General features: G+C 37.9%; 1 protein-coding gene across 1 annotated transcript; it reads right to left on the bottom strand.

Annotated features, from left to right (window-relative positions):
* Positions 1-3,822: 3,822 nt before the first annotated feature.
* On the bottom strand, positions 3,823-9,232 carry mns1 (meiosis-specific nuclear structural 1). Its single transcript, XM_056247947.1, has 10 exons — positions 9,076-9,232; positions 8,654-8,878; positions 6,509-6,636; positions 6,313-6,415; positions 6,001-6,230; positions 5,632-5,848; positions 5,434-5,541; positions 4,604-4,861; positions 4,350-4,475; positions 3,823-4,222 (listed from the first exon to the last, which is right to left on the bottom strand). Exons 1-10 carry the CDS (start codon positions 9,076-9,078, stop codon positions 4,115-4,117), a joined length of 1,506 nt encoding a protein of 501 aa, XP_056103922.1. The 5' UTR covers positions 9,079-9,232; the 3' UTR covers positions 3,823-4,114.
* Between the last annotated feature and the right edge of the window lie 3,100 nt (positions 9,233-12,332).

Here is a 12,332-nt window from a genome sequence, read left to right as displayed (position 1 = left end):
AATCTATGTTGTGAGAAAAGGCCATGATAGAATTAGCAATGATACATACTGTAAGAGTTCATTGGTCTGTAAAACAACCTGAAGTTCCTTCAAGGCATTAGTGATTCCTGTCCTCCCATGTGAGCAGGACAAGGTATGTGATGCAAAACAATGTCGGGAAGGATTAACTCTGGTCATGATCACTGAGCTTCAGTTGAAAGATGACAATCGTAAGAAATATTTGGGCAGTCTATAAAATCCATAACAGTATAGGTGGACCAAACAAGATTTGCTCCAGTGCTGGGAAAAAGAACTAGGCAGCCCTCATTAGTGGTTTAACTTTGCTGCAAGGCACCTGAGTCAAGTTTTGGCATGGTCTACAATTTTAATGAGACTGTAGATTTTCATGCTGACCTTTTATATCTTTTACTTAAAGGTAAAGGTCTCCTTTCATTGATATACAAAGGAAGAAAGAAATGAATGTGCATCTAATTCTAATTCCTAATGTCTGAGGCAGGCATGAGCATGTGCGTCAGCATGCTGCATGTGCATCTGGCATGCTCAACCTGTGATCTCTTCATCATCCTGTATGGATGACGGAGAGTGCAAAACAGGGCTATGTGACAGAAAAGATTCCATCATAATCATAATCTTTTCAAGGCGCTAGAAAAAAACATTTACATTTACATTTATCTGACGCTTTTAGCCAAAGCGACTTACAATTGCTATATATGTCAGAGGTCGCACGCCTCTGGAGCAACTAGGGGTTAAGTGTCTTGCTCAGGGACACATTGGTGTCTCACAGTGGATTCGAATCCGGGTCTCTCACACCAAAGGCATGTGTCTTATCCACTGCGCCATCACCACCCTTAGAAATGGAACTTTCTGTTTCAACATTGACACCACTCTTTCCATTATATATATACACTCACCGGCCACTTTATTAGGTACCCCATGCTAGTAACGGGTTGGACCCCCTTTTGCCTTCAGAACTGCCTCAATTCTTCGTGGCATAGATTCAACAAGGTGCTGGAAGCATTCCTCAGGGAGTTTGGTCCATATTGACATGATGGCATCACACAGTTGCCGCAGATTTGTCGGCTGCACATCCATGATGCGAATCTCCCGTTCCACCACATCCCAAAGATGCTCTATTGGGTTGAGATCTGGTGACTGTGGAGGCCATTTTAGTACAGTGAACTCATTGTCATGTTCAAGAAACCAATTTGAAATGATTAGAGCTTTGTGACATGGTGGAAGTAGCCATCAGAGGATGGGTACATGGTGGCCATAAAGGGATGGACATGGTCAGAAACAATGCTCAGGTAGGCCGTGGCATTTAAACGATGCCCAATTGGCACTAAGGGGCCTAAAGTGTGCCAGGAAAACATCCCCCACACCATTACACCACCACCACCAGCCTGCACAGTGGTAACAAGGCATGATGGTTCCATGTTCTCATTCTGTTTACGCCAAATTCTGACTCTAACATCTGAATGTCTCAACAGAAATCGAGACTCATCAGACCAGGCAACATTTTTCCAGTCTTCAACTGTTCAATTTTGGTGAGCTCTTGCAAATTGTAGCCTCTTTTTCCTATTTGTAGTGGAGATGAGTGGTACCCGGTGGAGTCTTCTGCTGTTGTAGCCCATCCGCCTCAAGGTTGTGCGTGTTGTGGCTTCACAAATGCTTTGCTGCATACCTCGGTTGTAACGAGTGGTTATTTCAGTCACTGTTGCCCTTCTATCAGCTCGAACCAGTCTGGCCATTCTCCTCTGACCTCTGGCATCAACAAGGCATTTCCGCCCACAGAACTGCCGCTCACTGGATGTTTTTTCTTTTTCGGACCATTCTCTGTAAACCCTAGAGATGGTTGTGCGTGAAAATCCCAGTAGATTAGCAGTTTCTGAAATACTCAGACCAGCCCTTCTGGCACCAACAATCATGCCACGTTCAAAGTCACTCAAATCAACTTTCTTCCCCATACTGATGCTCGGTTTAAACTGCAGGAGATTGTCTTGACCATGTCTACATGCCTAAATGCACTGAGTTGCCGCCATGTGATTGGCTGCTTAGAAATTAAGTGTTAACGAGCAGTTGGACAGGTGTACCTAATAAAGTGGCCGGTGAGTGTATGTCTGTAAGACGAGGTAGTTGCTGATATCTACCGCCTCGATGGCAGGACAATCTTTCAATTCAGTTGAAAAAACGCTCCTCTTCATAACGTAAGGATCACGTCCAACATATGTTTGATTTTTTGTTTATATCTTTCTCTTGTAATAGCGTGTAAAGTACAGTACGGACTTTCCTCCATCTCGTCCATTGCGCTCTTCACTCCCTGCCCTCCATCTGAATTTCACGCGTCATCATAATCACGTGACTGAAACCCAGCTATTAAGGCAGTTCTGAAGGCGAAAGGGGGTCAAACACTGTATTAGTATGGTGTTCCTAATAATCCTTTAGGTGAGTGTATATATAATTAAAGATATTAATACTTGTATTCATTGAGGATGCATTAAATTTGGTCGAAAGTTACAGTAATGACATTTACAACATTACAAAAGATTTCTATTTAAAATAAAATGCTTTCATGCTTAAATGCTTTTAATGTAATTAAAACTTTGTATTCATCAAAGAATCCTGAATGGTTTCTATATGGTATAATAGTTTAAAAAAAAAATATTAAGCAGCACAACTGGTTTCAACATTGATAATTATGTTTCTTGAGCACCAAATCAGCTTATTTGAATGATTTCTGAAGGAACGTGTAAAACACTGAACAGTTAAAATCTAATAATAATTCACTAAATTACTGTTTTTATTGTACTGGTCAAATACATGCAGGTTTGTTAAGCATAAGAGACTTCTTTCAAAAACATTTAAAAACTTTATTGACCCCACTCCATTAAACAGCAGCGTAATATGACAATAGCCAAACTTGTTTATGCTTATTTAAAACCTTAACTGAAATTGTAACAATATCAACAACACAGCTTTTCTAAGTTATTGACTCGCCAGTGTTAGCAGCATATATAGACATTAAACGCTGAAGATGTATGAAACAGGAAATTAGCTGCAAGTCACATAAAAAGGTTTACTTACTGTTCACCCTGTTAATTTTTTAACCTCTCAACTACTCTGAGGTAATTTCTAGAATATTATTTAGAGAATGTGATGTGTTATGTGCAGGGGCTTTTATTATCAGGGTTGTATGTAAAAAGAGTATGTGGTGATCTAATAAAACTAAATTAGCCAGGCTTAGAATTGAAAATGAACAATGTCTAATCATGACAGTGATGCGGCTTTAAACTATGCGGGATCAATTTATTGACATTTTCAATTAAATTAATTTTATGATTAGTTTGAAATGTCTCTTCAAGTTTGTTACAGTGACAATTTTTAGAGGGAATTTCATAAGAGCAGAATCAAGAGAGGCTTGACATTTTCACAATGCAGGTATGGATAACAGTAAACACTTAGATGGAAGAATTTTACAGCCATGACAGCAGCCAGACCAAGGTAATGGACTAACTGGCCAGAATGACTGACAGCTGTTGAGACATAGACACACACTTGACTGTACATGAGCAGTCACATCTGATTACATTCTTGCTCGTATGATATACTGCCAGACAACCATCAACTATATCCAGTTCTTTCTTAGGAAGCAGTGAAATCACTCTTGTTTTCTTTTTAACGATTAAGAAAGACTAACCAAGTCTACAAACAACAGGAACATGGTTTGTATCACCATTAAACATTTTTCCAAGTGAATTTCACCTTCAAAGGTTTAGATAAGAGGTGAAAATGTATTACCCAGTATGAGCATTAAATACTTACAGAGAATGTGATCTTAGGCAATTTAGATTTTCACATCTGTTTAATAAGTAGTATCCTTTGAGGCCAATGTTTCTTCATAAACCAAAATCCGAGTTTGGCATTAGAGTAACACAATATACAATATCATTTTAATATACTGTTACATTTATTAAAGACAAAGATCAATTTGAAATTTGTTCCAATCTTTTGTGAAAGTGGCAGATGCACTGTTAAGTATACCAGCACTAACGGATTGAGTAAAAAAAAGAAAAAAGGAGAGCGCCATATGGTGGTCATGACAGGAATTACCCTACTGCTAGTCATCTCCCCAACCCTCATCTGAGAAAATATCAGCCTGTCGTTTTTTGAAATTGTTTTTGAAATCCTCATCAAAGTGCTCCAGATCATCTTCTTTGAAAATACCCTAATAAATAAGGAAAATAAGAAAAACAGTTGTGTGATGACAAATGCATCCTCTAAATAATGAATCTGAGCATGCGAGATGGCTAACAAACCACAAATATCCGTGTCCTATGGTGTGGTGTTCTCACCTTTGGTAGGTATCCCAGCAGTTTTGTCGCATGCTGTTTTAGGAGCCTCTGTCTCTCCTCTTCGATGATCTTCCGACGCTGAGTCTCTCTCTCCTGCTCCATTGCTCTCTCCTCTTCCTCCCTCTCCTGTTGAATATTTAGATTCATTCATTCCACATTATCAGCAGATATTGGTATAGTCTGACTCGGAAGGAACTAATGAGTGAGCTGCACATTTTCATGTTTTGAGGTTGATTTGTGGGTTTGGGTCTTACTTGTTCAGCCAGATACAGCTGTCTCCTGTCTTCCAGCAGCTTCTCCACAGCCCGTTTGTGTTCCAACTGTTTCATACGACGCTTCTGGGCATTCATCTGCTCAATTCGGTCATCCTCTGCAAACTTGGCCATCATCATCTGTCTGAAGGCCTCCTCTTCCTCTTTCTCAGCTTGTATACGCAACTGCTTGAAAGCCATCATCTCCCGACGCGTCTGCTGTAGCTCCAACCGCTGCCGGATCCTCTTCTCCATCTCTTCCTGTGAGTGACATGATGGTAAAGAGATGGTAAATGTTTACATGGTGCTAGTGAATCTCACAAAAAAGCATCAATAAATAATACAAATTATTACAAATAATTATTATAACAAACAAAGTATTACAAATTATTATTAATATAAAATATAAAACAGTATTTGGTACCAATTCCTTTTAGTGTCCTTTTTACATGTAGTGCATAATTACTATATATTGAGCATAATTACATGAAACTAACCCTAAATCACACCCTAATCCGAACCCTATAGTAAGTACATGTAGTTAATTCGTTTTTCTCAGTACTTAAATGTAGAATTACACTGTAACACGGACAACTTAAAATAGTGTAACCCAGTATTTTAATACAGTAAAAAAAAAAAAATGTATTACAAAAATAAGAATTATTATTGATTGAGGAAATCTTGAAGGCCCTAAAATAGGCTTAATTTCTTGGGGTTATTTGAAATATGAATTGGACATTTCATTGACAGGAATCATGAGATTCACCTTTGTCATCTTTGTAAAATGTTTAAAGTGCATCCAGTAAAGTGTGATGTAGTAAGACAGTTCTCACAATTTCTTGTTGTCTTGCAGCCTCAGCCTGCTCTTCCAAGTAGAGTTCCTCACGGACGCGCTCAATCTTCTCACGCTGTCTTTTCTCAATCTCGATCTGCTCAGAGAGCTAAACCAGAAGGAAAAAAAGAACACATTAATATTTGAATCTTGATTACTCGCCTGTACTTGATGACCCAGAGGGTGAGCTTTCATGTACCATTTTGTGCAGGGTTTCTTTCTCCTGCTCTCGCTCTCTAACTTTGGCCATCCTGTCCTCCTCCTTCCTTTGCTGGTATTGGGCAAACTCAATGATGCGCCTGTTCTCTGCTTCCACTTTTTCTCGCTCCATACGTCTCCACTCTGCTTGCTGCTTTTTAAAATCTTCAATGTATCTCTGAGTGGTCGTCACCTTCTCGAGTCGTAACTGAAGCTCCCTGTAAATTAAGCTTGCCAGTTTCAAACCATCCTAGAACCATCTGATCAACTCATCTAAAATAGATGTTGTGATATTGTCTGTTTACTCCAGAATAATAATTTTTAAAAAGTAGCAGCAAATAATAAACTTAAGAAAAAGGAAAACACTCACATCTGGTCCTCCTCATTGATCTTTCGCACTATTTCGTCCACCATGAGTTTTTCTTTAAGAAACTCATCATAGGCTTCCTGCCTCTTGCGCTCCTTCTCCTCAAGCTGCTGCTCAAGCTCTTGCTGGTAGCGCACCACCTCTTCATACTTCTTCTGCTCCAGTTTCTCCTTTTCCATCTCTGCACGCTCATGCTCACCCTTCATCTTACGGGCAACAGCAGCCTCTTGTCGCTGGTAATATGTTAAATCACAATAAGCAAAACCACAAAATAGATGGGCAAATGTAAGACACTACTTTGGAGTTCACACTCACCATTGTCTCATATCTCATGGCCTCCTTTTCTGCCATCTGTGCTGCCCGTTCTCTGTTCAGGTAAGCAGATTTGAGCTTCAACTCTAGCTCTCGAAGCTCAACACTGCCAATAAAACACAAAGTTTAATAAAACGGTAAAGCTATAAAAAAATATATATACAGCGCTACAGAGTGTCATTCAACTCTGGTCTGTTACCTGTTTTCTTTAATGTGCTGCCTCATCTTCTCATCTCGCAGTTTCTCATTATTAATTCTCGCCAGCTCCTTGGCCATCCTCTCTTCCTGTTCAAGCTGCCTCTCTCTGAACTGTCTGTCCTCTTCTGCCTAAAAACATAGTCAAGTCAAGTGTTAGATTTTGATTTTATATTCACATTTAATTGTAATATTAAATATATGTTAAATGTGTTGATTCAGAATAGATTGTGATGATCCATGCATGTTTTAAAATGCATGATTAAAATGTTTCATGCATGTTCTTAAATGTGCAATGTATGTGGGGTTTTTTTTGGACCTCAGGAAGGAAGACTGCATTGCCATAGGGCACAGAGCCAGGGCCGGTTCTAGACATTTGGAGGCCCTAGGCAATATTCATGTTGGAGGCCCCCCACCCCCAATAAAAAACTCTTGAAACAAATATGATTCCTAACCTTTTAATTTATACAACATTTAATTTTAGATGTTGTATATTTTTACTTACACAGTACATAAGATTGGACACATTACCATTTTTAATGTTTTTGAAAGAAGTCTCTTATGCTCATCAAGCCTGGATTTATTTGATCAAAAATACAGAAAAATATATAGTGAAATATTATTACAATTTAAAATAATGGTTTTCCTATTTTACTATACTTTAAAATATATTTCTGTGATGCAAAGCTGAATTTAGTGTCACGTGATCCTTCAGAAAACTTTATAATATTCTGATTTATTATCAAATGTTAGCAATGGTGCTTAATATTTATTTTATAACCTGTGATACTTTTTTTCAGGATTTTTTGATTATTAAAAACTTGTTTGAAAAAAGTCTTCACTATCACTTTTTATATATTTAACACATCCTTGAAGAATTTTTTTTTTTTTATTCAAATAAATGCAGGCTTGTAGAGCATAATAAGAAACTTCTTTCAAAAACATTCAAAATAGTAATTGGTCCAGACTTTTTACCAGTAGGCTACTGTATGTAGGCCTACATATTAATCAAACTTTAATCTCTTTTTTGTTTAATGAAGATGTTATTGTTATTTTGCTGTTTTATTCAATTTATTCACAGTTCCAGAATACCACTTCAGGAGATGAACATAGCCTAAGTGCTTTTATCATTTTTTTCATAGCTGCGGTATTGGCAGGGTTTTTCCCTCCCATTTAATCAATATTGACTGTAGATATTGTCATATTATTAATATAAGTAATATGATATTATGCATTGCATTGTTAGCTTATGCTATACACAATTCAAGAGAAAGACACGGTCGCTACTGATTAGAAAAAAAATTCTAAACTGATATTATTGGCGATATTATTGGCGTAACTAAGTAGATGATGTCAGGGTAGGCTATAATCTAATCATCAGCAGAATTTAGAAGATAGACCCGAGATCCTTTATTTTAAACATTTAAAATGTTGTAGTGTGTTGGCTTTTTTTACTTTTGTAGCGTTTTTAGTCAGCTCCCGACGCGATGTTATTCATTGTACGCGCAAATTCAAAGCGTTAGTGCTGGGCACGTTAATGACGCTCGCGCTCTTTTAAACTCGTAATAAAGCGGTGAATGATTTTTCCAGAAATGACGCTGATCTACAGTACAAGTTTATATTTAGAATACATTGCAATCACTCCAAAATAGATGACGACAACTCACACACCTGCATTACGAGCTGTGCTTCTTTGCGTGCCTATTTAGGCTTTTGCTTCGCAAGCACCTGATGGATGCGTCCGTTACACACACTTTCAGAAGCCGGCACCCGCTTTGAAACGGAAACATTAAGTGGTTTAACTGCAGATGAGTGACAATTGGCGCCTCTATATGTATACAGTCATGGGCTGGCGTTAATCTGAGGTAATGTAACAGTCTATGGTTAAGATAAACATCGTCACTATTTTTAGTTAATTAATAAATATTGAAATAAATTGTAGATAGGACATTTGTACATTTTTTTATTTTTTTATTTTTGTCCCTCTGTCTGGGCCCCATCCCGCCAATCGGGCCCTAGGCACGTGCCTAGTTTGCCTTTGCGTTAATCCGGCTCTGCACAGAGCTAATGGGGATCCAAACAAATAAACAAAACCGAGACCACGCATCTCGTTTTGAGCATACAGCTGACGTATTTTATAAAAACCAACCTTGAGAAGTGATTCCTCGATTTGTTTGCCATACTCTTCATCTTGCATCTTGCGCAGGAAGCGCTTTCTCTCGACTGTTTCTTCGCACTGGAGGTTGGCTTGCAGCTGCCGCTCTTTGGCGATGCTTTTGGTTTGATCTTCACGCATTTCCTCCTGTTTGCGGTGATCCAGGATCATCTTCTGATGGTGGTTGTGAGAGATGTTGCGACGCTGGCTCATGAAAGACTGCAAAGACACGGTCACTTTTAACTTAAAATAACTTAATTTAAGTTCTACAACACAACCTCGCTAATTAATGACTAAAATCGTGTCTTACATGTTATCTTTATTAGCGCATCGTCTGAGCATCTGTATACAATGATTAGTTTGTTCAAACAGACTGTTCGTGGCTTTTTAACTATTAAAAGCTACGTCATATTTACCATTCCTCAGGTGTGCTCGACAGCTCCGTCGATTTTGCTTTTGTTTCTATCCAAACAAAGTAGGAAACACCACGCTCATTTGTTTGTGAATCGTTGTCCTAGAAACGCCGGGCTTTCAGACCTGGGAATAAAGACGAATTTTATTGGCCAGCGCAACTCTTGCAGAGCCAATAAACCGCAACAGGTTCCGGAAGTAAACATTCCATTTATTTTGTCAAAAGATACATTTATGTTGAAGGATTCCTTAAAAACACTGATCTATAGAGAACTAAAAACTGTGTAAAAAAAAAAAATATATATATATATATATAAAAAATATGTCTCGCGCGCGCTCGTCCATTTAATGGCAGTGAATAGTGACCAGCATCAATCTTTGTAAAAAAAAAAAAAGACGCAAAAATATCACAGAATGATCCCATGACACTTCTTCTGAGTGCATATGTTTAGTGAAAATCAAACCGAAGTTTAATGTATTATTTAACGAAATTCTTGACCACCTTGGCCATTTGGGCTAAACTAGTTGTTAATACAACTAGATTCTCACAAATGTGCATGTCGTGCAGCTGTGCAGAGAAGACCAACAGAAAAGGTCAAAAAGTTTGTTGAATAATACATGACATTTTTGTTTGTTTTTCACTAAACCCTATCCCCAGAACGCCATGTGTCGCATGGGATCATTCTGTGATACTTTTGCATCTTCTTTTACAAAGCTTGCTAGTCACTATTTTCTGCTATAATGAACGAGGGCGAGCATTTTTAAACAATTATCCTTTTGTGGTCCATATTTCTTGTTCGAGAAGCTGTTTCTCTCCTATATAAGTCACAATAGGAAAGGAAAGAGGTGTGTTCCAGAAATTGTTTTATTATTGGAAGATGAGAGGGTCTATAGGCTCTTGGAAAAAGCATTACGGCTAACTTGGATCACTTGAGGAACCTCATCATATAATGGCAGTGACATCAGTGGCCACCATTCAGAGTTTTATGACAATCAGTTACAGTTTACGTTGCACACAGTTTCTTGTAGATTAGCTTGTTCGTCTTGTGAATAATGTTCTATTATATAGCTAAAAACATACAGTAGGACTGCAATTTTTTGTGGAATGTGCTTTACTGAGCGGTTAAAAGGGTGCAAATAGCTGCGAATTATACAGTGCGCATAAAACCGCATTTAAGATTAAATCTATTCATAAATAAACAGCTTTATTGGGCATACATAGCAGTGACACTAATCACTAAAAATTTGTAGTTTATTTGTTGAAATCTGGAAGCCATAGAAAGAGTAAATTTTTTTATTAAAAAAGCTATTTTTTGTTTACCTTCATTCATTAGGTAAACAATGCATTATTAAAAAGCTTTATCATTATTAGGTATACGCAGCAGTCATAAGTAATTATAATTCAAGTCTAATTCATTTGTTGAAACCTGGAAGCCATAGAGAGACCACATAATTATTTTATTTATTTTTCATTAAACAACAATAATTGTTGGCTATTGTTATAGATAGATAGATAGATAGATAGATAGATAGATAGATAGATAGATAGATAGATAGATAGATAGATAGATAGATAGATAGATAGATAGATAGATAGATAGATAGATAGATAGATAGATAGATAGATAGATAGATAGATAGATAGATAGCCTACTTACTTTATTAATCCCAAATGGGGAAATTGTAGTGCATAAGCAGCCAGACTTCTCAGGACAATATATTATACTAAAACACAAACATAGTATACACTAAGTAAAGATTAAACAGAATATACAGAATAACACACACACACACACACACACACACACACACACACACACACACACACACACACACACACACTAAAAAAAACAGTAAATAGCCTATACAATTTTTAACTACACAGAGTATACAAAAAATGCATAGGATATAGGTGTATACAGTTGCAATTACAAGAAAGCCGCAAATAGCCAACACAGTGTGCATGTTTCATTTTCCTAATTAGCTTCGGTTAAACAGGCTTATAATAATTTGGGTAAATGTGTAAGCTAGATTTATGCCTATTTTTTCACATCTTCACAATGATTTCCATCGTGTGTTAATATTTTTCCTTGTAATAATGTATGACTTGCAAAAATGAGAACTGCTGCGTCTGAGAGAAGCAAAGTGTATGCGCGTTGGGCACACGCTTTATGGCCAAGCATGCGCACTTAAATAACATCGGAATAACGGGCCACTGACTTTAGTCTAGGTTTTTCCTGGTCTGTAGCGTAATTGTTTTCTGGAACTGCAAAATAGCACCAGGGAACGTTTGCGCCGGAACACGCCTCCTCTTTTCGCTGAACCGCCCCCGGGAGCGCAAGTTCATTCCCTAATTTACCGACGTGCGTCTGTGGAGGGAAGAGTCCGCTGTGCGTCGGGTGCAAAACAGGAATGATACATGCGTCGGTATACAAAGTCAATTGACTTATGCACAGCTGCACTACTTCCTGAACTTAAGCCAGCTCCTTTATTTCCTGTCTTACATTATTGGACACACTTATTAATTCAGGTGTGCCTGACCTCAGTAGTCATAGCAACAATAATCAGACACACCTGGATTAATCAGTGTGTCCAATAATGTAAGACAGGAAATAAAGGAGCTGGCTTAAGTTCAGGAAGTAGTGCAGCTGTGCATAAAGTCAATTGCGCTGGGTGCAGGGCCCTTAATGTCATGCGGTCGGTCTGCGCAGTGCCACTTCAAGGCAAACACACCTAGACCATTGCAAATATGTTTGGAACCGCAGAAGCTATTTTACAACCCAGGTTTAAATAAAGCAACATAAAGGACAATGATACACTGGAATGGCAATAAAAATATGTTTATCTTATCTGAACTGATAACCTGTTACCCTCTGTCATTGAACCTGGATATTTTGCAACCGCAGCACGTGCGGCATGCTCCTAATAAAATCCAGATGGAACACTGACCACTGCCTCTGTCCTGTAATACCACACTGAAAATCATTTCTTAAGCCTCTATATACGGAAGAAACCTTTTCAATTTTCAATTTATTCAAGTTGGTAAATTTTACATGTTGTTTATTGTTCAGCAACATCTACAGGTTGTCCCTTGATAAAAATAGGTTTATTGGATTCCTGAGATAACAATATCTCTTCCTTGTTGTATTTGCCAGGAAGTCTTTGTCATCCTTTGATAAGAAAAATATATAAATTAACATTTTTCCTTAAGCCACTTTAGACACCAAGTACACAAAACCTATACCTTACTGGCTCATGGAAA

This window comes from Rhinichthys klamathensis, unplaced genomic scaffold, assembly GCF_029890125.1.
Source record: "Rhinichthys klamathensis goyatoka isolate OS25496 unplaced genomic scaffold, OSU_Roscu_1.1 h1tg000051l_1, whole genome shotgun sequence".
In the NCBI taxonomy this organism is placed as follows: Eukaryota; Metazoa; Chordata; class Actinopteri; order Cypriniformes; family Leuciscidae; genus Rhinichthys; species Rhinichthys klamathensis.
The sequence above is the reverse complement of the archived record's forward strand: the minus strand, read 5'-3'. Positions and strand labels throughout refer to the sequence as shown.

What these genes read in the sequence shown, in the direction of transcription:
- mns1 (XM_056247947.1), bottom strand. An exon ending in ATCAATGAGGAGGACCAGAT is followed by an intron (nt 5,849 to 6,000) that starts GTGAGTGTTTTC and finishes CTTAATTTACAG; the next exon opens with GGAGCTTCAGTTACGACTCG. An exon ending in AGCTGTATCTGGCTGAACAA is followed by an intron (nt 4,476 to 4,603) that starts GTAAGACCCAAA and finishes AATATTCAACAG; the next exon opens with GAGAGGGAGGAAGAGGAGAG.